Here is a 27,258-nt window from a genome sequence, read left to right on the forward strand (position 1 = left end):
TAAGTTCGTTTGCAGGACATCCGTCCTGTTCCTCCGTTCTGTTCATGCGACAACCCTCGCGCTCTTAAAATCACGAAAGCACTCCCAAATTTCTTTACGAATCTTAAACAGCAGGAAAGCACACAAGGGAAGAGGAGTCCGAAACTAATAGCCATGGCAGGTGCAGGCATTTACCCGTACCATCAGCACTGGGTTCCAGCTCCTGTTGCCCCTCATCCACCTCCTCCATCCATGCCTGTCGATAACCCTAACCGAACCACCACTGACGAGGTAGCCTTATTTTTCTCTTCTCACCCTATTCTGATTTGCTCTAGAAATCATCATCATCGTCTGCTTTTTATCAGGTTCGAACGATCTTCATCTCTGGTCTTCCAGAAGACGTGAAGGAGCGAGAACTACAAAACCTCCTCAGATGGTTGCCAGGTTTCGAGGCCTCGCAAGTGAACTTCAAAGGAGAGCAGCCCATGGGGTTTGCACTCTTCTCTACTGCTCAATCTGCATTGGCTGCCAAAGATGCACTTCAGGTCTCTATTTTTGGTCCAATTTTCGTTTGTTTTGGTCTTTGATTGTTTGGATGAATGGGTTGAATTTTGGATGTTCAGGAGATGGTGTTCGACGCGGAATCGAAGTCTGTATTGCGCACAGAGATGGCAAAGAAGAATCTTTTCGTTAAAAGAGGTGAATTCTGTTTTACTTATTTACTGTAGATATAAAGTGTAATGCTGCGGCATAGTTGATCTACTGCAACTGTGAAGTAGCGTTTAATAAGTTGCCAGGAACCTGATACCCCAAATTATTTCTTGAACATCCAATGGAGACTCTGAAGCATACACATGTCTATGAGAGACCTTACTAAACGCTAATACACATTTTCTCTCCGTTACTTAATAATCAATTTCAAGCAAAAAGTTTTGATGTAACAGTTTTGCACACTATACTGCTCACCATTTATCCAACTTCCTTTTGTGGTCTATATACCATGAAACCACATTGGCTCCTTCATAGTCAATTTCTGCCTTTTGTGCTCTGCCCATTCCAGGAGTAGCTGAACGAGCCATGTTTAATTTAATCCAACGTTCCTCTAATGGATTAGTAGTGCTTTTGGGATTTTCGAATGGGTGACCTGTGATTAGCAACCTAACCTGCTTCTTGTATATTTTTTTCCTTATCAAAGTTGTACAGGTTTTGAGTTTGTATGATGGCCATAAATGAAACATGAATTCTCTTGCCCCCCCCCCCCCCCCCACACACCCCCCACCCCCCCACCCCCAAAAAAAAAAAACAAAAAAAAAAAAACAGCATATGTGCTCCTACTGCACTCCTGATGACAATTTAAAATTTATGTTAAATGGTTTCATGCTCGTCAGCTCCTTTTAGCATGGTGAATTGATGGGGTTTGATGTTGTGGCCCTATTGACCTAGAAGAGCTCCCTTCAGGTTGACAGTGTGCTATAAACCGTGTGAAATGTCTTAAATGTTGTGAATAATGCTATTGACAGGGACTGACTGTGATTAACTCTAGTAAACAACTAAAAGAGATCAATCATGCTGCCTTAATTGGAAAATCCGAAGTTGTAGTAAAAGTTTTCTTCTCATTTCAATTGTTGAGGCCACACCTTGGAACTAACTAGTGTGACCTACATGTTATCTTGCTTGATTATTGGAAACCTGTGCTTGGTGGTTATCTTATTTGTTCTATATGTGTTGACCTACATTCTCTCAAGCACTTCTTCTTCTGTTCAACTTAGAACCTCTCACCAGTCACCAAAAAAGGAAAAAAAAGTAGAGAAATTTATAGATTTATTTTTATTCTTTACGGATATATAGTTATATACCAGTACTGGGTGAAGAGGTTCTAAGTTTCGGTTTCGAACCTGGTCCAAAACCAAAATATTTCACAAAACCGTCGAAACCTGGTAAGTTTCAGCTGCAGGTTTTGACAGTTGGTTTCGAGGCTCAAATGGACAAATTAGGTCCTGAAGCCTCTAGGCAACCTTTTTTTAGGTCTTCTAAACATAGTGGAACCCTTGGACTGTTAAAAAAAAAAACTCACCTAAAATGGTAGTTTGGCTTCGGATCTGAGGTTGGTTGTGTATGCTGTACGCTGCTGTATACTTTCTGTAATATAACCTATTTTACACAAAATTTAATACTGGAACACACATGGTTTAATTAAAACAATTAAAATATGCATTAGAATGAGTAAACATAAAATTGAAATGATGCAGATAAATCACCTAAATGGGCTTATTTTGTTGGAAATAAGCCTTAGGGTTGGGTTATGTAGGTGTTGGGCCTTTGATCACATGGATTTTCTTTGTAATGGGCCACTTTAATGGGCCTAAAAAATGTGTAGAAATTAGGAAAATCGGATTTACTTAATTAATTTAGTTAGAATCCTGTTTTGAATAATTTTCTTTCATTATTTTAGTTTCCTAGTCGGTTTATGTTACCTTGTTAGTTAAGGTTTGGGTTAGGCCTTTCCTTTTTAATGTTTGAGTCTGTTTGAGTCTCCTATATAAGTTTGTAAGGGGCTACAACCTTGTACACGAATTTGATTAATGAGATTGAGAAAAAAAAAACATAGCTTTGTGCTTCTCTCTGTGAGAGAGTATGGTGAGTTGCCATTGGTGAGAGACCAAAATATAGTGAGAGGCCGTGGGTGAGAGACCTGACTTTGAGAGAGACTACCCTATCTTCTTTTTCCCTTCTTCGATTTCTTTTTTTATTTTATTGTTCTGAAATTTCCTGTAAATCTGAGAACCTATCAAAGTGTTTACTAGTTGCTGGACCTGAAGTTTGCGATTCTCTTGTGGACTGGTTATCACGTATGACCAGTTTGCATTATGAAAACCATGTCATAATTATCCAATGTTATACATGGTTCAATACTAAATAACTTTAATAAGAGTGAAAAATACAAACAAGTTACATTGGACCCTCTGCCCATCCTAGATTCATAGCACCACATCTTCTTCCACAATTGCAGTAAGTTGTTGTTGTTGTAGATGCATCCTAGTATTGGCTAGCACTGTACTGCCCAACACCTTCTTCCACAAAGTTATGGGAGTGATTTGGCCAAAAATCCCCAAAACTGAGGTTTTTTAGTAACTTTCTCTATTTGGAGTCAAAACTAGCGAAATGAGTTGAAATTTCAGTCCATTTCAATTGAAATCATGAATTTTATACAAAGGGTTTGTTTCAAAACAATACTGAAACCTGAAACATGGTCAAAATTTCGTTGGAACTGCGAAATTACAACCGAAACTTGGTAAGATTCAGGTATCTCACCTGGTTTCATTTTGACCTTGGTCGAAACCGAAAAATTTCACAAAATTTCGGTCATTTTGACTGAAATTTCAAACATTGGAATGAAAAGTCGGGCTAGACTGCCCAGGCCAACTGGGATGGAAAAGTATGCAATCAGTGTCTGTTCCTGGGTTAAACAAATGGCCAACAATATTAATTGAATTTGTAGATTTCTGAAAAATAGTTTAATCAGGTTGGACATCAATCCGCAGAGAAAACTAACTCTCTGACCTGGACCCATAGTTGTATAGAATTTTGCCATCCCTAGTGCCAAGTTTAGGCTGAGTAGCAACTAAAATAACAATATCAATCTCAAATCTTATGGAAGAAGTGATTAATCTGAGATGGGGTCCTGTTTGGATGGACTCCCCTCTAGTCTTGACATTTTTCTTTTTTTTTCTTCTTTCCTGGAATAAATCAAAGTGGTTCTTGATAAAGAAATGCCAACTGTGCTTTAGCTAAAAATGTTATACGAAAGATTGGATAATTCACAAAATATAATGTCAAGTATCCTGACCCTACCATTGAACTCTTTACACATAGAAGCCTAAACAGCCACTTTCTATTTCACTTCACTGGCCACCCGGTAAGCTAGTTCTGCATATTTTAAAAATTCCAAATATGTCTCTCCAACTAAATGCACCATGTTACTTCTCTCATCAGCAGACCCAGAAGTCAGGGCGGTGGGGCCAATCTTCCTAAATCCCGGTCGTGAAATTGGTGGTTACCACCGTTAAGTGCAAATAGCCTAAGCGGAGGGCGGAAGCTGTAAAAAAAAGAAGACCTCGGTGGCTTGGCTCTGGAGCCTGCACAAATTGAGATCGCTGGTGTGGAGCTGCGAACGGTGAAAGCAGGGCTAGCAACTAGTGACAGCCGGTCAAAATGGAGTTCATGTCCCCAAAGTCAACGTGAGGGAAAAAAAGAGAGGGTTCCAAACCTAAATAAACGTTTGAATCGCCCATGAATCTCAATGACCAAGAATTGAATTGGCAATTAACGCGGAAAGGAACTATAGAATACCTAGAATCTCATAGAAACATGGATTTTTATGAATTGTTCATTCAATGAATTTCGAATAAGTCGTATCTTGCAGTTGGCAAAAAATCTCAAGGCTTTTTGCCCTTTCTACAAAACCTGAATGATACTTAAAAAAAAAAAATAATGTCCATGCCGGAGGTTCTTACATCCCAAAAAGTTCATTTATTGTTTGCATTGCCTTTTTAAGTCAAGTTAAAAGTATAGACGAGCGCTCTATGCTATCAGTTTTATATAAAAATTCTGGACTTAGAGCATCGAGGGCTCAAATGATATATGTGGTTGCAGTGTATACTGTAGACTGAACAACAGTGAATTGAAAGCTTAAAATGTTTCTTGAATGTATGTTCATGTTAATATGATTATTTGCTAGGGCATACTGTACAAAGTGCATTTTATTTCAGTGTTATGATTTTGTTCTCATTTTATCTGTAGGTGTAGCGACAGATCCAAATTCCTTTGATCAAAGCAAACGCTTGCGAACGGGTGGTGACTATACACACACTGGTTATCCAAGTCCATCTCCTTTTCATCCTCCCCCATCAGTATCTGTTTGGGGACACCAAAGGTATCTTGTTTAAACTATATTCTGTTCCTTTCAGTTTGTTTTCAGGGTCAAGTACAATGTGTATTGGGACATAGTGGTGCAACCCCAGGCTACAGAACCCTAATTTTGGGTCCCTATGGGCTCACAAATTACAAATCTGAGAAACAATGACAATTTTGTAATTATGCTGAAAAAATAGGACCCCTTTTGGGTAAGAAAACTAAATCTGTGACTAATCAGTAAATAGATTTGAAGGGGACCAATCTGGAAATTTGAAACTAGAATGGGATAAAACCGAAACGGATTCAGAACAGAAGGGCTTTTCAGTAATTTTATAAGAAGCTGTCCTTATTTGTAATTAACAGGACTTATCATCCCCTACCTTTAATGTAAGACTGTAACTGAAGGTAACAGTCCCAAAATAATCTTCAAATTCCAATAAACTCAGGTGAGTAAACTCAGGCTAGGTAAAAGGAAATAAGCGATCAAATCTGAGAATAAGCTTGAACAGGAAGAGAGTTTATACTGGTCACAGTAGGGATTCAGAAGTTGCAGCAATAAATATAGGTCTCAAACAATAGACTGTGATAGAGAAAACCTTAGTTGTTACAGGGGAATTCTAGGAGAAACAGCAGCAGGTCATAACAGGGCCCAAACCTGGTTTGAGTGAGGGGTTGCAGGAACAGCAACAAGAGCAGTAGATAGGGGTCACAACAGGGATTGAGTGCTCTTCTCTAAGGATAGGACGAAGTCCCAAAAACCTGCAGAGAATAGATCCCAGAATAGGAATCCACATAGGATTGAGTTCTGCAGAAAAGGACCTGGTTCAGCAGTGATTCGAGTTGTCCAAACAGGCTTGGGAGCAGATCTTCAGCAGTACAAATATGGAGTCTTCTTGCACAGCAGCAGGGTCCAGCAGCAGACAAACTCGATGGACTAATGGTCTTCAAGCAGCAGCAGCAGAGAACAAAAAAGACAGAGAAGGAAGAGCGCTCGAAATAAAGGTGGGTGGGGGTTGGGCTTTCTCACCCACAGCTATCTCAGCTGTTGAACAGGAATTCCCCTCCCATGGTCGAGTGCAGCAATTGCCTCAAAATTTCTTGCGTTATTTTTCATTGTCAATGTCTTACAAAACGCTGCCTATTTAATGACATAGGCTAGCTTACAAAAATAGAAAGTAGAAAATAGCAACTACTAAAACTTAGCAACTAATGACAATAGCAACAAACTGAAAATAGAAACTAACTGAAATTAGAAACTACTAAAGGCTTAATAATCCAGCCACATGCAAAAATAATCAAATTAGTAACTAATAAATTTAGAAACTAACTAGGATTTGACTGGTTAAAGACCACCATCCTTGTCAAAATCGTGGGGCAGTATCTTGGGTCTTCTAGAAGGCCTGCTGGGCTGGCTCGAGCTGGTCCAGTTCTGGTCCATTAGAAGCTGGTTCGATGGACCAGATGCTTGGTTTTTTCTTCCTTTGTGATCTACATCAACCTTAGAACCGTGAATACCCGCACAAAACAAATATTTGAACAGGGTGAGAGTGATGCACAGATAAGTCACCTAAAGGGCTTATTTTATTGAAAATAAGCTTTGGGTTGGGTTATGTTTGGCCAATTTAATAAGCCTAAAATATAGGTAGAAAGTAGTAAAACGGGATATACTTTATTAGTTTAGTTAGAGTCCTATTTGAGTCTGTTTTCTTTATTATTTCACTTTCCTAGTCAATTTTGGATACCTTATTAGTTAGGATTGTGTTAGGCCTTTCCTTTTTAGTGTCTTAAGTCTATTTTTGAGTCTTCTATATAAGTTTGTAAGGGAGGCCAGCATTGTACATGAATTTGAATGAATTAAAAAATTGCTTATGCAATGTTGAAATCCTGAGTTAGGATAGGTGGGAGGCCTAGGGTGAGATGTCTATTCCATTCCCCCTTCCCCTTCCATTGGTTCTTGAATCCAAACCCTAATTTTGTTCAAATTGATCTCAAGAGTGCTACAAGCTGCTGGGTTTTCTTTCAACTGATTGTCACATCGATTTCTTGAAGATTACCACATCAAGGTCATTGCTGCTTTAACAGGTTACAAGTTTGTGGGTTTTTATTTGTTACTTCAACCAAGGAAATTGTTCCCTCATTTGAGTTCCTATTGTTCTCTTAGTTCCCTCATATGATTCCTTGTTTATTGGAGGGTTTTCTAATTGATCCTTCCTGGGATTTGACCTATTCTGGTTTTAGTCTTACATTATTTGGTATTAGAGCTATAGCAGAGAGTTCTAATCAGGCTTCTAATCAAGCCCCTAATGCTGTTTTACAAGTTATCCAATGATTATCTGATAGGATAGATTCCATAGATAGGGAGCTCAAAGAATTAAGAGAGGTAACAACTTGTACTGGGGAAATTATCTCCAAAATTGGTTTGGTCTGATGGCTTGATGTAGAGATATCAAAGAATCACTAAAATAGAAGGTTTGGAGAAACCCCAAACCGGTGCTGTTCTTGACTTCCAGCAGTAACCGAGTGTCAAGCTTGGTGAATGAAGTCTGTTCTGCAATTTTTGGTCAATTCTGATGGTTAGAATTGAAGATGGGAGGGTGAGAATGAAAATAGAAAGTATAGGATTTATGGAAGATTCAGGCAGTGGAATGAGGTGGCAGTGAGGATCGAGTGGAGGTAATGGAAGGGGGAAACTGAGTTTCAGGGATGATTGAAGGTGATATGAAATTAGAAGGTTGCAGCCAAAATAGTTGCAGGGATGCAGCACAGTCTCAATCGATGGATCTCCTAGCAGCAGCAATCACAGTGAGTGAAAGGATGTCTCAGCGTTGGAGTTTGTTCACCAACAACAGCAACATTCACTTGGAGTAGCAGTAACACACTCGAGCAGGGTAGCTTGCAGGAGCAGCAATGGAGATTGAGCAGGGGCAGGAGAAGAAGAGAAGATAGAAGAAGGGGTGTAGGGGGGATGGCTCTCTCAGCCTGGGTCTCTCACCTACAGCTATTTCAGCTGTTGCAGCAAAGGAGGAACTCCCACACTCGATGGCTAATTTGGCCAGAAGATTCTTTTCTCTAAATTCTGTCTTTCACTAAGAAGTGATGCTTTTTAATAGCTTAGGCAAGCTTACAATAGAATAGAAACTTTCCCAAAATAAGAACTAATCTAAAATAGAAACTACTAATTCCTAACTAAATAGAAGTTAACTGAATTAAAACTACTTGGTTTTATAATTCAGCCACAAGCAAAACAAATTAGAAACTAATAAATATAGAAACTACTTAAGTGCACCATAGAGTAATCCTCTCAAAATCGTGGAGCATCTTTTACTGGTCAAGGGGGATCCTTATCACAATCGTGGGGCATCGTAGACCCCTGCTTGGCTGGCTCGAGTTGGCCTTGCTGGGCGGGTTTGTGCTGGTCCATCTCTGGCCCAAAAAGGGGCCTGGTCTTTCGTCTCTTCCTTTGGCCAGAATCTACATCACTGGATCTCAAAGAATATAATGGGAAACATGATCCCATTGCTTTCCATGATTGGTTGAGTGCCCTAGATGATTACTTCTAGTGGTTTCGACTATCTGAGGATCGAAAGATGCAGCTGGCTGGTACTAAATTAACTGGAGGGGCCAGAGATTGGTGGCACACATATGAGGTCAAATTAATTCGCCATCACATGGAACCAACTACGTGGGAAGCTATGAAATATATTCTCAAAGAGAAGTACCTACCTCTTTACCGGAGACGAAATTTCATCATCAGCTCAACACTATTCAACAAGGCTTTTTTGACTGATGAAGAATATATTGATAAGTTTAATGATTTGTTATCACGTACTGGTGTTGATGAAGTAGATGAGCCAGCTCATATCCCGTTTCAAATTGGGATTGAGGGCTGATATTAAAGACAAAATGGGTGTGGTCGAGATATACAATTTAAACCACTGTTTTGAGAAAGCTATGGATGCAGAAGATCTAGTCAAGGCTACCCCACACAGGTTCACTCCACAGTCCGGTGATGTTAAGAAACTCTATGCTCCTAATAGGCTTAGTGGGTTCCCTACCCGAACTCCACAAACTATAGAGGATAAAGGTAAGACACCCATGGATGATCAGTTTTCCACCAAGTGCTACCATTGTAATAAGGAGTGTCATTATGCAAAATTCTTCCTGCAAAGGGGGAAGTTAAATTAAGTGATTACAGCCATAGAAGCTAATTCGGAGATGCTGATGTGTGAACCACAGCTTGATGATGATTGGGCTATTAATGCTTCCCTTGAGGGTGAAGACTATGAAGGCACCCTGGATGATAACAATGACATCTATGAGATTAATGTTGAAGTTCTTGCAATTTTTGTCGTCAAGGAAGAGTCAATCCTTGATGTTTTGAATGTCAAGCCTTGCATTGAAGAATTTGAAGCAAGTAAAGTTGAGGCAATGGACGATGTGGAACTTGGTACTATAGTTGACGAGGTGGTTGAAGAAACCATTGAGGAGACTGTGAGCGACAAAGAAGAACTTAAAAAGTTAGAGTCCGAAGCAGAGAAGGTTGAAGACACAATTGTAGAAGACCCCATGGACATGATTGCTGATTTCAAAGTCGAGCACGTAGAGTTTGTCATGCCACCAGAGTTCTTTGAAGAGAAAGTTCCATGCCTTGAAAACTACATTCCTAACATCCACGAGCTGCCTGAGTACTCTTATGGTTTGAAGATGGATGCTCACCATACAAAATTGATTCATCCATTGTGCAAAATTCAAGATCGAATTTGTTTCAAGCAAGGGAGAATTGATGCAGATAAGTCACCTAAAGGGCTTATTTTATTGAAAATGAGCTTTGGGTTAGGTTATGTTTGGCCAATTTAATGAGCCTAAAATATGGGTAGAAAGTAGTAAAACTGGATTTACTTCATTAGTTTAGTTAGAGTCCTATTTTGAGTCTTTTTTGTTTATTATTTCACTTTCCTAGTCAATTTAGGATACCTTATTAGTTAGGATTTTGTTAGGCCTTTCCTTTTTAGTGTCTTAAGTCTATTTTTGAGTCTTCTATATAAGTTTGTAAGAGAGGCCAGCATTGTACACGAATTTTAATGAATTAAAAAATTGCTTAGGCAATGTTGAAATCCTGAGTTAGGATAGGTGAGAGGCCTAGGGTGAGATGCCCATTGCGTTCCCCCGTCCCCTTCCATTGGTTCTTGAATCCAAACCCTAATTTTGTTAAAATCGATTTCAAGAGTGCTACAAGTTGCTGGGTTTTCTTTCAACTGATTGTCACATCGATTTCTTGAAGATTACCTCATCAAGATTATTGCTGCTTCAACAGGTTACAAGTTTGTGGATTTTTATTTGTTACTTCAACCAAGGAAATTGTTCCCTCATTTGAGTTCCCATTGTTCTCTTGGTTCCCTCATATGATTTCTTGTTTATTGGAGGGTTTTCTATTTGATCCTGCCTGGGATTAGACCTATTCTGGCTCTAGTCTTACATTAGAGAGATCTCATCCAATACACTTTCATTGGACTTGACACTTTAGGGTTAAGATCTTCACTCTTTGGCGTCTTGAATCTATTCAACAAACATCCAAATCTGATGTCTGAGAATTAATAATAAATTCTTGAAACAGGTCCTGTGTAAGAGGGAGAACTAGACCTGGTTGCAGGTCTTTATCTCTTAGCTGAAGGTGAATTAGGAGCTGAAGACGTAGGGTGTGGGTTGCCTATGGAAGGGCAACTTATGCCCAGAATATCAGGCCAACTGGTCAGGGATGAAGGAGTCGAAGAACATTCTCCCCAGTCCCCACTGGAATTTACCAATATGAAATAAGGGAAAAAGGATGCAACCTGGTCGCATGGCTCCTGCGCTCAGACACAGGAGCGCACGAAAGTACCACCATGCCCCCCATGAAAAAAAATCACATCTATGTTGATGCCCCTGCGTGCGTTCTCATTGGCCCCTGTGTTGGTGCGGGCGCTACACGACCAGACAGTGATCTCTTGCCCATAATATAATAATTTTTCAACAGTAAATGAAAGAAATCTTGGAGGAAGAGCAGAAACAGAAAGAAGGAAGAAGAAATAACTAGATCAAGGGAGAAATAGAGAACAAATAAGAATGAACACACTTGGAGCAAAGAGATTAGATTGACTTGAATCAGGGAGAATGAGGGAGGGAACAACTCTTAGCAGCATACACATATTTGTCATGGCAGCTAGGCGACCCAAGACGTTGGAGGGGTCCAGATGCAAGGTGACACAAACAAGGCGTCCAAGGCACCCGCCTAGGCGTCCAGGCAACAACTATGAGCATACGGCATCATAATACAAAAAATTTCGTTCAATCAACAACTATGAGCATGTAGCATCATAAAACAAAAAACTTCGTTCAATCAACCGAGGATCGGTCGTTATAATGACATCCATATATATACTTGAAAAATAACTCCTACTCAGGCTCCATGATTGAAACAAAATATTATCTAACTCCCATATAATAAAATAAAATTCAGATGATAAGAATAACAGACAAATAAATTTCAAAGACCCTTATTGGACCGAAAACTAGGTTAAGACCTAGTTCTTGGTTTGGGCTTCCAGATTGGGTCATGCCAGTCCAACCAAGCAATATGCTATTGCATCAGTTCCCCTGCTCTTGAAAGAACAACATTGAACTCATTCTCTAGAGAGTAGGTCCAAAGTCTTGCACATGAACCATCTTGAAGAGCTACTTCTGCGGGAGGTTTAGTGTACGAACTAGGTTAGTTGAGATAAGGTTGGTTTTGCTCCTGTATTAACAATTGTATGAATTGCTGTAGAATATTATACAGTAAAATAACCTTCTGGTTGAAAGGGGAGCTTTCCCTACTTGTTTATTGGGGAGTAAGACTACCTGAGTAGACTTCAACCTAGTCATCATAATTGGGGTCATTTGAATCAGGAGGAACGGGGTCACAATGCTCCATGTCATCCTTTTTGTGTTTCTCTACCGACTGTGTCTCAACTATGTTTACAGAATGGGTTTGTGTAGATACTTGTTGCTGAGTGACCTTTCTCATCACAGTTGCGACACTATTTTTAGCTACTCGTTTCCCTGGGAGACCTCTTGATGCAGAACTGAAGCACTGCATCTGCAAGAAGAAGAAGAACAATAAACTGTCCAAGTAGTATTGGTAGTAGTAGTAGTAGTATTTCCATACATAGTTTATTTTTAGTGTTTTTTTTAATTGAGCCAGTCCAAAGCTGGTTGAACCAGTGGTTCAATTTAAGTGACTTGGATCACTCTTTTATTTGATGTAATTTTAGTTTTTTTTTTTTTTTGGGGTCCACGCCTCCCATGAAATTAGAAGGAGGTGAGTCTAGTGTAAGTCGGCACGGGGTGTTACGCTCCTAGGCTGATTAGGAATATGGCCTATGGCCTTGTAAAAGCAATAATAATATTTGTGAAGCTCTCAACTCTCCACTCTTGAAAATTACTTCTAAGCGTCTGCTTGCTGCAACTTGTCTTCTTCCTTGAACATTGTCTTGTGTCCGATCAAGGCTGGTGGGATTGGTGTCTGATCCAATTGACACTCTGCGGTGTGAAGCCCGAGTGGTTCGTTGAAGTTCTTCATCCAAGGTTCTATTCAAAGGCTTCATTTTTATTCAATTTTTTCAATCAAACAAGCTGCTGCCAGGGTGAATCTGCAACAACAGTGAGTTTAAACTGTCAAGAATGTCGATTAGAATTAGTAGTCTGGGGGTGTTTTGGTCTGATTTATATCTTAGTTATATTTCTAGTTTATTTCCTGTACCAAGGGCAGTTTGGGTATTTACCCTTGTAACTTGGTTAAGTCGTTATAGATAATATTGCCTCTCCTCACGATTCAGTTAATTAGAATCGTGAGGGAGGTTCCCTTGCTCTCCCAATCGATCTCTCTTCTTCATCTTCTTCATCTTCTTCTTCTCTTCTCCCTCTCCATCTTCTCCCCTCTTCTTCTCTACTGATTACACTTGCAGGTCTGCATTGTTTCATGGTATCAGAGCAGCAATTCTGATCCACGATCTTCTCCTCTCCTGCGGTTCTGAATGGTTCCCTTTGTTCTCTCTTATCGTGGTCCACAGCAACCATATGCTGCCTTATATTGCCTAAACCCTAGTCGTATTATGATGAAGGACTAGGGTTCCCTGCTATGCTAAAGTTTGGCTGCCTGCAAAGTTTGATGGTTGAAGTGCTCTCTACCCCCATCTAAGATCGATTTTCCAAAAACCCTGTGAAAATCGATTCTCTCCTGGGAGTTTATTTTCTCTTCATTGGCTGCTGGTCTAGGGTTTAATTCCCTGCTGTTTGGTGATTGTTTGGCCATAAATTGGTCTCCTTTTTGACTGCTGCTCTCAGGGTTATCGGATTCTCTGTTTTTTTTTGCCCTATTTTGGTTTTTTGGCTGAAATCGATTTGGCTTGGCTTGTTCTATTTGTTGGCTGCATCTGTCCAAGCTTCAAGATATTATCTATTTGGTTATCATGGCTGATTCTAAGCCTCCTACAGATAACTTTAATGTTCAGATTACTACCATCAAGTTGAATGGTGCTTCGAACTATCTTCTTTGGTCTCAAGCCTTTGAGGTATATGTTACTGCTCGTCGGAAGATGTCTTACCTTACTATGACTCCTCCAGCCTCTACTGATGATAACTATGAAGATTGGAAGGCTGAGAATGCAACCCTCCTCTGCTGGCTTTGGAATAGCATGGAGTCCTCCGTAGCCTCAAACGTGATGTTTCATAAAACTGCCAAGGGTGTTTGGGAAGAACTCAAGGAGAGCTATTCTCAAGACACTAACCTCTCATGGATCTATAATTTATATGAAAAGTTTTTCTCCTTCAAGCAAGAAGGAAAATCGCTTGGCGAATACTACAGTTCTTTGAAGGGCATGTGGGAGGAACTTAATGTGTACCAGCCTATATCTACTGATGCCGCTGTGATTAAGGCTCAACGTTTTGAATTTCTTGTTGCTAAGTTCCTCTCTGGGTTAGATTTTGATCTTCAATCAGTCAAAAGCCAATTATTGACTGGTGAGAAGATCCCGTCTATGAATGAAGCTTGCTATCGCATACAAAGGGTTGTTTCTCCTTCCATGGTTAAATCTGATACAGCTCGTGTCTCTAAGGATAATTCTGTCCTTTTTACTTCTACTGGAGGGCGTAATCATGGTGGTGGTACCTCTTCTCGAGGTGGCCGTGGTTCTGGTGGTCGAGGGGCTGGTTCGAACCCTGCTGGTTCATCTTCTAGTGATGGTGGTTCTCGATGGTGTTCTCATTGTGGTCAACCTAACCACACTGTTGAAAAATGCTGGCTGAAACATGGCAAACCACAATGGGCTCGAGAGCAGTTTGCCAATGCCGTAGTTTCTGATGGAGCGGCTGATTTTGTGCATCCTTCTAACACTAATCATGGGTCTCCTACTGATGGTGGTAGTACTTTTAGTGATCTGGTTTCTCAACTGTTACAACGAGTTCAACAACTGGAGGCATCATCTTCTACTCCTACAGCTACCCTTGTCCACTCAGGTACTACTGCATGTTTCGCCTCTTCATCCTCTCCGTGGGTCATTGACTCCGGTGCATCTTCTCATATGACTGGTAAGCCTAATTTATTTTCCTCTTTTACTCAGTCTACTACTCCATCTCGGATTTCCATTGCCGATGGATCTTTTATTCCTGTTACTAGTCATGGGGATATCCCCTTATCCTCTAATCTTTCCTTGACTAATGTTCTTCATACCTCTTAATCTTTTGTCTGTTAGTCAGTTAACTAAATCTTTAAATTGCTCTATAACCTTTCATCCCTCTCATTGTGTTTTCTAGGATCTTGCAACGAGGAAGACGATTGGTGGTAGGCATGAGAAGGGTGGCCTCTATTATTTTGATTTGGCAACTTCTCCAACAACGGCTGTTGCTACTTCTTCTGGTGTTTCTCCATTACATTGGCCCTATCGGCTAGGACATCCTTCCTTATCCAAGCTGCGGCATTTGGTTCCTAGCTGCAAATCTATCTCCCGTATTGAGTGTGAAGCTTGTGAGCTTGGCAAGCATCATCGAACTGTTTTTCCTTTGAGTCCAGAGTCTAGGAGTGCTTCTTTATTTCAGTTAGTCCATTCTGATATTTGGGGTCCATGTAGGGTTAAGAGTCGTTGATTAGGTTTTCGTTATTTTGTCAGTTTTATTGATGATCATTCTCGGATGACATGGCTGTACCTCTTGAAGGATAGATCTGAGTTTGTTTCTGTTTTCAAACAATTTTATAATGAAATTCGTATTCAATTTGGTGTTCATTTGAAAATTTTACGTACTGATAATGCCCTGGAAATAGTTCAACATGAGATTTTTTCCTTTTGTTCTGATAATGGCATTCTTCATTAAACTAGTTGCTCTTATACACCACAACAAAATGGTGTGGTGGAGCGCAAAAACCGCCATTTGTTAGACATTATTAGATCATTGATGTTTCACATGAATGTTCCTAAACTCTATTGGGCTGATACAGTGTTGACTGCTTGCTTCTTGATTAATTGTATGCCTTCCTCGGTTCTTAATGATCAAATTCCCTTTAATGTTGTTTTTCTGGTGCGGGCTGTTTTCTCTCTTCCTCGTGTTTTTGGTTGCCAATGTTTTGTTCATATTCTTCGTCCTGGCCTTGATAAATTGTCTCCTAGGGCTATCAAGTGTCTGTTTCTTGGTTATTCTCGTACCCAGAAGGGGTATCGGTGTTTTGATCCTGTTTCTTACCAACAATTTGTTTTCGCTGATGTGACTTTCTTCGAAAATACTCCTTATTTTCCTGGTTCTCCCAGTGATGTTGATCTTACTGTTGATACTGGTGTTGTTGGTCAGGTTGATACTGCTGTCCCTCCTCTCCCGTTAGTTGCCAATCCTCTACAGGTCTATCACCGTCGTACCCAACAACAGCCGCCGCCTGTGTCACCTCAAAATATTGTTGCTGCCCCTCTACCGCCACCAGCTGCGTTCTTGCCTGCGGATCCCCCTTTAGATGTTGATGACCGTCTTATTGCTTGCACAAAGGTACTCGTACTTGCACTTGCACTCAAAATAGTTCCCTTTACCCATTGGCAAATTATGTTTCTGCTGCTCTTCTCCCAACTTCTTATCATGCTTTTGCTACTACATTACACTCTACCTTTGTTCCCACTTCTTATACACTTGCCTTGTCTCACCCGAGGTGGAAACATGCTATGGATGTGGAGATGGATGCCTTGATCTCTCGTAAGACTTGGTCATTAGTGGATCTACCACCTGGCAAAGATCTTGTTAAGTGTCGTTGGGTGTATACAGTTAAGTACGATCCAGATGGGATTGTGGAACGGCTCAAGACCCGTTTGGTTGCGAAAGGGTTTGCACAGACCTATGGGGTCAACTATTTTGAGACCTTCTCTCCTGTTGCGCGTTTGAATTCTGTTCGTATCATACTTTCCTTGGCAGTCAATCTTGATTGGCCTCTATTGCAGATGGATGTGAAGAACGCCTTCTTATATGGTGATCTCCAAGAGGAGGTATATATGGAGCAACCTCCTGGGTATGTTGCTTAAGGGGAGGATAGTATCAGGGTTTGTCGCCTTCATAAGGCAATTTATAGACTGAAACAGTCTCCTGGTGCATGGTTTGACAAATTCAGCAGTGTTGTGGCTGGTTATGGGTTTTGTCAGTGCTATTCTGATTACTCTATCTTTGTTAGACGTCAGGGGTTTAACGTGGTCATTCTTGCAGTCTATGTCAATGACATTATTATTACTAGTAATGATGCTTCTGGAATTGCACAGGTGAAGACTTGATAATTTCCAGATCTAGGACTTAGGTAGCCTCAGGTACTTTCTTGGCATTGAGGTTGTTCGCTGCTCTCGAGGTCTTAGCCTGTCCCAGAGAAAGTATGTCCTTGATTTACTTTATGAGACAGGAATGTTAGGTTGTAAACCTATTGATACTCCTATGGATCCCCACGTCAAGTTTGGTGCTTCTGATGACAGAGTTTGGTGACATACATCAGTATCGACGTCTGGTCAGTAAACTTATTTATCTCACAGTTACTTGTCTTGATATCTCCTTTGCTGTAGGGGTTGTTAGTCAGTTCATGCAGAACCCTAAGCAAATACATTGGGATGCTGCTTGTCGCATTCTAAGATACCTCAAAAGTGCTCCTGGTAAGGGATTAGTGTATTGTCGCCATGGTTGTACCAACGTGGTTGGGTTCTCTGATGCAGGTTCGGTTGGTTCTGATGGCAATAGAAGATCGACCATAGGTTATTGTACCTTCTTTGGAGGAAATTTGGTTACTTGGAAGAGTAAGATATAGACGACTGTAGCTCGTTCTAGTGCTGAGGCTGAATATAGAGCCATGGCTCATACTGTTGCAGAGTTTATGTGGATTCGTTCGTTCCTTATTGAGCTTGGTTATTCCAGTGATCAGCCCATGGAGATGTACTGTGATAACTAAGTTGCTATTTACCTTGCCAATAACCCTGTTTTTCATGAACGGACCAAACACATTGAAGTTGATTGTCATTTTCTTCGAGATGCTGTTCAGAAGAAGCTCATTGTCACTCCTTTTGTTCGTTCACAGTTTTAGCTTGGAGATATATTTACGAAGGCCTTGTTTCGACCTCAGTTCTTGGATGGTTGTTCCATGCTGGTTCTTGGTGATGTCTACGCTCCCGCTTGAGGGGGAGTATTAAGAATGTCGATTAGAATTAGTAGTTTGGGGGTGTTTTGGTCTGATTTATATCTTAGTTATGTTTCTAGTTTATTTCCTGTATTAAGGGTAGTTTGGGTATTTACCCTTGTAACTTGGTTAAGTCATTATAAATAATATTGCCTCTCCTCACGATTCAGTTAATTAGAATCGTGAGGGATGTTCCCTTGCTCCCCCAATCGACCTCTCTTCTTCATCTTCTTCTCTTCTCCCCTCTTCTTCTCTACTTATTACACTTGCAGGTCTGCATTGTTTCATAAACCATTCCCAACCCCCATCATTCTTCTCCTAATCCTCTATAGCCCCAACACTAACTTTCCTCCTTTTTGTGTTTGAACTTTCCAAGACCTAAAACCTCCACAAACCAAACCAGCCATCAGAACCACTCCAAAACCAGATTGAGTTCCCCATTCCTAGCAAGGAACACTAGATCCAAACCTCTGCCCAAGATTCCCCTCCTAAACCCTAGATTCCATCAATATTCTCTTTCCAAAAACCTAGAAACCTAACCCTTAAGCTTGCTGCCAATTCTGGTTAAGTATCCTAGACCCATTTGAACTTAACAGGACCTTCACTGATAGACTTCCCTACCTCAACTTGACATAACCCACACATCAAACCCTAACCCTAATCAAACCAAAAACACCTTTTTTAGCCTAGCCGATATAGTGTTCATAGCAGATCCTGGTTTATTGGCTTCTACTTGGTTTCCTACCAATCTAGAACTACATTACCTTTGGCTTAGTTTCTTCGACCATGTGGGGTTCAAATTTCTTTTCTTTGGTATTGGGTGTAGGCCTATAAGCTGAAGATGGCTTGAGCATGTTTTTCAAGTAACTATACTTCTCTTTTTCTATCGTGACATACATGGCTGCCGCACCAACTGATCTGAAATCTCCATTGACAAGCTGTAATCAGATTTCTGTGCTCAGCTCCCCGACATATCTAAACACTCTGTGTTGATCTGCCTCCTGAAGTTTGCATATAGAAGACAACTTGTGGAATTCCATGGTCTAAGTATCCACATCCTTAGTGTCTTGATGGAAATTCACTAACTTGTGGAAATGGAAGAGCACCTTCGTATAGTTGGGAGGAACGGATTTCTCGTTCAGGATCTGCTTTATGACCTCCCAATTGGTGATTGGACCAAGTCGCCTACAACGGTTAAGGTTGCTCCATTGTGACTAAGAGGTCACAGGTTCGAATTTGGAAACAGCCTCTCTGCGAAAGCACGGGTAAGGCTGTGTACATTATGACCCTCCCTAGACTCTGCAGTGGCCGAGTGGCGGGAGCCTTGTGCACTGGGTATGCCCTTTTTTTACCAAGTCACCTAATGAACCTTGGTTGTAACATATCATCCCACCATGAACATGCATATCCACTTAATTTGGTGAGGATTAGCTCAAACTTAGCATATGGAAAGGACTTGTAAGCAAAAATCCTCTCAAACTTGGTCAACCAATCTAGAAAAGCCTTGGGTCCCTTTTCACTGTTGAATTTTGGAACCTTGACTTTGATGCCATAACCTCAGTCTAAAACCTGTCGTGTGATGTCTTGGGGAATAATTGGCTCGGATATTCACAATCCATACAGTACCAAACTGGGGAGCTAGTGTAGACGGTCCTGCATCATCTCGCATGTCAGTTCTCCTCAGAAAAGCAAGAGTTTTGTGAGTCAGTTACGGACAACCAAAATTTCTCCATGAACTTGTCAAGCTTAACATCAATCCTCTTTTGGTTTTTCCGTAATTCCTTGTACAACTTGTAGAGCTTAGGGTTGGTGATGTGAGAGGGTCCTGTCATGGTTAAGATAGAATTTTGGCTCTGATACCATATTGGTGCAACCCAGGTTACAAAACCTAAATTTTGGGTTTTTCAGGGTCCACAAATGACAAATCTAAGGAACAATGTCTGTAAATATATTGAAAATTCAGGACCCTTTTGTGTAGGAAACAGAAGATGGGATTAATCTATAATTAGATTTGAAGGAAAAGGATCAATCTGGAATTTTAAAACTGGAATGTGAGAAACTGTAACAAATTCAGAACAGAGGGGCTTTTGAATAATTTTATAAGAAGTTGTCTATATTTGTGCTTAACAGGACTTATCACCCCCTACCTTAGAATCGTAAACATTAACCCATGACAAAACAAATATTTGGACACGGTGAAAATTCTCCTCCAATACACTTTTGTTGGAGTTGACACTTTAGGGTTAAGATCCTCACTCTTATGCCTCATGAATTGATTCCACAGACAGGGTGAGAGTTCTCCTCCAATACTCTGAAGTTTGGGAGTTAATAAAAAATTTATGAATCAAGTCCTGGCGGAAGAGGATGAACTAGCCCTGGTTGCAGGTGCTTATCTCTTAGCTGATTAGGACTTGGGCGCTGAGACCTAGGGTTTCAATTGCCTATGGAAGGGCAAACTGTGCCCAGAATATCTGGCCCAACTGGTCAGGGATGGAGGAGTCGAAGAACTTTCACCCTAGTCTGGCAGTTGCGCCGAACAGGAATCACCATTGTAAAATAACTGTTTTCAATTGTAAAAGAAAGGGATTCAGGAGGAAGAGCAGAAATAGATAGAAGGAATAACCAGATCAAGGGAGAATATATAATAAAGAACACATCTAGAGCAAAGGTATTCAGACTGAATCGAACCAAGGAGAATGAGAGAGGAGAAGGAAGCAACAATACTTGTGCATTAACTACTTTTAGCAACATACAGCATTATAAAACAAAAACTCATTTAATATTCTACTCTGAGGATCAATAGTTACAATTTCATGCATATATATATATATACGTCCGACTCCATCACTGAAACAAATGCTCCTAACGTTTTTTTGACTCCCATATAATAAAATAAAAAAAATTTCAGATTACAAGAAGTTCCTGGATAAATAATTAAATCCCTAAATGCCCTTATTGGATCAAAATCCAAGTTTGGATCCAGTTCTCCTGGGTCTGGTTTGCAAAATGGGTCATTTCAGTCCAACCAAGCATATGCCACTGCATCTCATAGAGTTTTTTAAACTTGATTATACATGGTCTTTGTGCGATGGTACTAGGTGGATAGCCAAAACGATTCATGTTTTTTACCATGCCAACTTCATTTTGTATGACAAATTTCATCCCAATAGCTCCCTACCATGTAGAAAGGAGAGTGACATTGTCACCCTTTTGGTCGAAATTTGTCGAATCATAACTCATAAGATAGGGTACTTGGATTCATAGTAGGATGAATGATATTCATGAAAGAAGTATCCACATGACACACCTGATGGGTGGTTGAGATTTGTTTGGTCATACCTCCATCCTTTATGTGTCTGAAAAGAATACGTTACAGCTCACTTTTATGTATCTGAAATATTTGGTGGAGGGCAGGATTTGTTCTGTTTTTAGGAATTTTTAAATTAAATCACATTCCTCTTGTTAATGTTGTTTACTTGTGTAGTTATTTGGCTCCACCTCCTCCACCATATGATCCTTATGGAGGATACGCAGTTCCTCCAGTACCAATGCCTACACCTGCTCCTTTACCAGCACCTAGTGGTTATGCACCTGTTCAGGTAATATTGCATTTTCTGCTTGTCACCTGTGTTATATCTGAGTATTTGGTTACTTATCAAATTGATTCTTATTTCTATTTTATTTATGTGCATCTCATTATCATCTTGGTTCATCTCCCTTGGCTATGGATAAACTTTCCATGTCTGTGCTGATGCGGAACTTGGTCACAAAACCCTATTTGAGTTCGCTATGGGCCACCCAAATGCATCATAGCCAATTATAGGAAGATAATGGCAATCTCGTAAACATTTCAGAGTTTGTAAAGGGGGGCCCTTCATTAATTAAAATAATACTTATTTTCATGCCAGGTGGGCCTTGGTGCAATGGTAAGGTTGCTCCATTGTGACCAAGTGGTCGTGGGTTCGAGTCTGGAAACAGTCTCTGTGCTAAAGCAGGGGTAAGGCTGCGTACAGTATGACCCTCTAATGTAGTCCTAGATAGGTAGGAGACCTACTAGGAGCCAAACAACAGGACCAAACAGCCAAAGGGGTTGCTGGTTCGAATGGACAGCACTAGGATTTAGGTTAATTCTAGGGTTAGGAGGGGAATTTGGGAATGGGTCTTATATAGTTTTAATATGCAGGTCTAGGGGGTTATTATGGGATAAAAATAATAGGATTTGGTTAAGTTTGAAAAATCTGCAGAATTAGGGTTATGGTTTCAGGTTTTAGGTTTTAGATTCTAGGCTGAAACTAGGTTTTAAGATGGGAGTTTGGACTCAGGTTTCTGGTCGAGTTTTCCAATGAGGGGGAAGAACACTCGATCAGAATATGGAGGGGAATTGATGGGCAGAAGTGACTGATCTGGGAATCCTAGGGTTTTGGGGCTTTAGAGGGACGAGGGGATTAGGGTTTAGAGTTGTAAGTTGGGGCTGAGATGGCAGTCGAGTGGAGGATCTGCTGTGAGGGGGTTGTGTTTAAAGTTTTAAAGGGCTTGACTGTGAAAGTTGGGCTGGACAGACTCTACATGGAGTTAGGGTTATGGGGGTCGATTAGGGTAAGCTGGAGGAAGAAGAAGAAGATTGTTAAATAGCAGAAACTATAAAATACTCACTGGGTTTTGTAGATCTGCAGCAACAATAGCTTGAAGAAGCTTGAATGAAGAAGAAGAAGAACCTCCCGGTACTGGACAGATGCAAAGAGTCGTGAGAGTCCACTTGAGATCCACAAGGCAACACTCACACAAAGGGAGCAATGGCAGCAGCAGCGAAGACAGCAAAGCAACGAAATATTTTTTCAAAATAAACTGTGGGGGAGCCTCTCCCACGATTCTCTTATTAATAAGGGCCTAAGGGCCAAAACAGAATACAATTCAAACTCTCCTTCATCAATCGTGGATGGGAGTAGCTAGATTAAAATAACTTAAACTTAAAAGGAAAAGACTCATCTACCCCTAATAACTTAAGACAACTTAAAACAACTTAAATAAAAGATACCCTAGGAACCAATAAGAATAAAACAATCTCAGCCAATAGGATTAAGTCCTTAAGGCTGCTAAAAAAACTAAGTATAGAACTGAAATAAACTATGAGGCTCCTACTAAAACCCTAGGTTTAGGGTGGCTTCCTCAATTCGAGGAGGCGTGGATCTACATCACCCTCTCCAAACCCCACAGTGACAGGAGCCTCGTACACTGGGTACGTCCTTTTTAATACTTATTTTCATGCACTTCTTTAGCCCCCCCACTTTTGGGTCTTATAACTCAACCCATTACACTTGCATAGGGAGGCTGGTTTGTTGTTAAAGTCTCAGATTCATGATCTGAGAGATAAAGATTGCTCCTGATTTGTGAGTCCAGATTTTTTGAAGCATGGATTCAGATGTTCTGATATGCAACTTGGGCTTGGAATACTCACATGAGAATCATACATTTATCAGGTCTGAATCCGGACAAATCATTTATATTCACTTCCTAAAATGCCAAAGTTTAGGAAACACCAATTCTCCTTTCTTGGAAACCTGTGAAAGCAGAATTTGTGTCAGGCTATGGCCAGTCTATTTATTAGTTCATCTGCAAGAGTCTCTGCAAGAAGAGTGGATTTTCTTACACCCCTTCTCAATCTTTATCTGTTTGCTAGGAAAAGAGGTGGGATTGGGAACCCTGCATGTAACCCCTCTCTCCTCTTTACATCTCAGCTTTGTGAAAATTTCATAGAAGCCTTATGTATACTGTTCAACGTATTTGTACTGGCAGGTCCAAAACAAAAAATTGGCTGTATATGAAATCATTATGGCATTTAAAACTAATAAATTTAAGATTAAGATTCAAAATAACATATGAAAGTGCGGAAAAAAAATGAGACAGCTTTTGTGATGAAAGATTGTAGAAAATGGGTGTCAATTTAGGAGACCAGGGCTTTCTGTACCAGAATGGGTCCATTTTTTAGTGTCCTTACACTTTTGAGTTCATAATGAATGAAATGAACCTTCGGATGAAGAGAAAATCTCCCAAGCAGTGGGAGCCCCGAGACCTGGTTGTAACAATATCTTTCCTAGTGGAAGATCGGAAATTCTCTTGAGACTGATCAAGACTTTGGATAGGCTAAATAATTAACCTTAAAGTGGTACCTGGCCGGGCATAAAAAGGGCCATTCAGAAGGTTTCGACTTTTTTAGAGGACTCGTTTTTTATGGATCGTCAATTTAAGAGACCAGGGCTTTCTGTACCAGAATGGGTCCATTTTTTAGTGTTGTAACCTAACAAACAAATATTTATAGGGTTTGTGATACCATTTGGGATATGGTAGTGCAATAAGTCTCAAGTCCTTTATCCTTATAATTTGTTCCCACAGAAAATGTGGACGTTTCTTTTTGCCATTTTAGTTGATAAGAAAGAAATTTAATTAAAGAAGAAAGAGGACACAGAGATGGGCCGTGGACCCTAAACAAGGATTAATGGTATAAAAGGGAAAGTTCTCTAACTAAGGGAAGAAAAGAAAAACAAAACAAGGGGAATGGTAAGTCCACACTACTACTTAGATCTAGTGAAAGTGATTTTAACTTGTCAGCTAAGATATGACTTTGGGTTTCTGGATAGCAAGATATTCAACCTGGAGCTGAAGTGGAACCCCTCTCTAATGTAGTGGGAGAGTCTTCTTGGGCAACTTCTTGTCATCCAAGAACAACATGAGTTTCTTTCCACAACTAGAAGAGCTTAGAGTTTTTTGTGCTCAAACTTTCTCCTAGGTACACGGATTTGTTTTATTGACTAAAGGAAAATTAATTTACTTTCATTGCATGTTAATTTGCTTTTGGGATGTTTTAACATTTGCATTTTTAGCTTTTTCTTTCATTCTGCAAAGAAGATATATGTAAGCATACTTTGTGATGACAAGAAATTGGGTGAGAAGCATCTCATTGGTTTTTTCCTTTTCTCCTCACTCCTATCTTCTGTGCAGAACACGAAAGATAATCCTCCTTGCAATACCCTCTTTATAGGCAATCTTGGAGAGAATGTTATAGAATCTGAACTGAGGGACCTTTTCAGTACGTATGTATCTTTTCTTCCTTGTCTAATATATGACCTTTATGTTTACATTTCTACTTTGTACTTTGCTTTCACTTTTCCTCTTTGTTTGCACTGATGTACAGGTTTGTGTTGTCATCTCAGTATCATAATTCAGCAAGTTCCTGTTTTCCCTTCTCTTTTCTGATGACTTGGCTTGAATCTTGTTTCTGTATTGCAGTCAATCTGGGTTTAAGCAAATGAAGATCTTGAGGCAAGAAAGAAATACCGTATGCTTCATGGAATTTGAAGTAAGTGGGATAAATTGATGCACAGAAAAAGTACAAGTGATGCTATTTGTTCAAAAAAATTAATTTAGACATTTTCTTATTTTTTTCTCATCTGTAACTGTTCTATAAAACTCGGAAAGAATATTATACACAACGGAGAGGGTTCCCTCAGATGCCCGTGTGCAGTTTTGGGCAAAGGAGGGGGGGGGGGGGAGAATAGGAAACTCTGTCAAATAGGGGGGTATTTATGACTTTTTCTAGGGGGGGTGCTACAGTGTTTCAGGTTGGGGCATGCAGTTTTGGCCCGGACACTGGCATCACGGGGATCTTTTCTCCTATATACAATTTGAGGTAATCAAGGTTCTGAAAAGACAACAGAAAAATTTCACTGCAAGCTCACAAGCACACATGTTGGTATCTCCCTTTTTCTATGTTATCCATTTTTCTTAAGGCCTGTTTGGTTGCTTGTGTAGGATGTGAATAGTGCCACAAATGTGCATCACAAGTTGCAAGGTGCTGTAATCCCCAGTTCTGGACGCGGTGGCATGCGAATCCAATATCCTTTTGTTACTGGATACTTCTTGATTTAGTCACTGCTTTCCCCTCTCTTTGTTGTGGTATTTTGCATTTGCTTTGGTGGAATTTGAAATAAAGGTGCCCCCCCCCCCCCCTCCTCGCTGATCAAAGGGTTTCTCAAATCAGCCACTGGTTTTCAGACTTTTTGAAATGATATCCTGGCTTAGCTTTTGCTTTTGAGTGGTGGTGTTTCTTCACTTTCTTTCCGTCATATTTTACATCTTTCTATTAATTGGATTCTGGAATAAGAGGAGCGGAGTTTTCCATGAAGGTTTTTAGTTGACTCGGTGTTTTTCTAATCAGTTTAGTTTACATTTAAAGCATTCAAATGGGCCAGGTTCCACCCTGCCAACCCCGGCTTTTCTTTTCTGGTGGTTCTAAGCATGTAGTCAGGAACAGAAATTACATTTTTTATTTGAAACAATGCTCTCTGTGGATAGAATAGTCAGCCGAAAGCAGTTTTTGTTCTTTACAAGCTCTCACCTGTTGCGGGGTGTCTGGTCCAGTTGAATTGGCATTCGCATTGCTTCCTGTTAGGGATTCTGTTCAAAACTTACGATGGCTTTATGTTGATGTCTTTGTTTGGGAAGTATTATTATTATGTGTTATTCTTGACCTTTGGAAACGTATTCAAAGAATCCGTTCGGGAGGAGAAAGGATTCAAGCATACCTGTTCCTGCTGCCTCTGAGGTCAATGGTGTTTCTCAGCCACCGAATTACCAGTAGCTGGAAGGGATGTATTCTGCTCTTAATGCTCTGCATGAGAAATAGGAAACAGGACAATTACTACTACTAAATGATAGGATGCATCATGCTGCTGTTGCATGAACCTACTTCATCAAGTCATCATCATTAACATCTCTGCTTGTGTGAATGAATGCACGTGATGATATCATGCACTGTCAATGGGCCATGGGCCTATGTTCCAAAGGGTGAATGACATATTGGAGAAATGCATTTGCTGGCATCCAGGAAAGCCTGAATGAATAGGGCATCTGTGTTTTGTTTTGTAGGGCAGACATGCTGCATGAAACCTTAAGTTATTTTGATTTTATGCAGGGACTTCATCTTGGTTATGTTGTGCATCAACAGTAGGAATGATACTTTAAGAGACATCTTACCATCTTCCCATTTTTCATTTCCTGTCATATCATGACATATATTGAGCTATGGATAATCTGAAACATCATATCATCAATCAATATTCCTCATTTTCATGATGATTGCAAGCATTAGAGTCTTACAACATTCATCAATCAAACATCCATCCATTCATGAGGTCATCACACAACTGATTATGATGATTTTACCCTCCAGGCCCTTCAACGTTCAAATAATAAGCTGAAGAATGTTGGAAATGTATGATTCTATGATTTTTATGCAGGATTTCTCTTGCATAAGAACTGAAATTTTGAGCTGCTATTCCTTTCAACGGTGGGGTCAAGGTGCTGCTGGCACAATATTTTTCAAGTTCTGGTACGTTTTCCCCCAATCAAGGTATGAATATGGGCTCCCTCCAGAGATGTTCGTTTGATAGCTTAACTAGGTAAAACTTCGGTTACCACAAGTGAAGGGGTGCAGGGTGTGGTTTCTGGCGAATTCTTCATCTGCAAAGGCAACTGTCAGGACTTTCTTCGGTTTATCTCTCATTTATAACTAACTGAAATTTCTCCTTTATGGGGTAATTGGTTGAGGTTCTTGGTTCTACTGAATACAATGCCGAGGTGTAGAGAACACTTGAGCAATATTTGTTTCCTTGCTC

General features: G+C 40.2%; 1 protein-coding gene across 1 annotated transcript; it reads left to right on the forward strand.

Annotated features, from left to right (window-relative positions):
• The first annotated feature begins 94 nt into the window (after positions 1-94).
• LOC122658411 (cell wall integrity protein scw1) lies at positions 95-26,720 on the forward strand. Its single transcript, XM_043853358.1, has 9 exons — positions 95-270; positions 345-524; positions 603-678; positions 4,780-4,912; positions 21,072-21,186; positions 24,584-24,675; positions 24,872-24,941; positions 25,394-25,476; positions 26,123-26,720. Exons 1-9 carry the CDS (start codon positions 154-156, stop codon positions 26,220-26,222), a joined length of 966 nt encoding a protein of 321 aa, XP_043709293.1. The 5' UTR covers positions 95-153; the 3' UTR covers positions 26,223-26,720.
• The last annotated feature ends 538 nt before the right edge of the window (positions 26,721-27,258 follow it).

This window comes from Telopea speciosissima, chromosome 4 (assembly GCF_018873765.1).
Source record: "Telopea speciosissima isolate NSW1024214 ecotype Mountain lineage chromosome 4, Tspe_v1, whole genome shotgun sequence".
Lineage (NCBI taxonomy): Eukaryota > Viridiplantae > Streptophyta > Magnoliopsida > Proteales > Proteaceae > Telopea > Telopea speciosissima.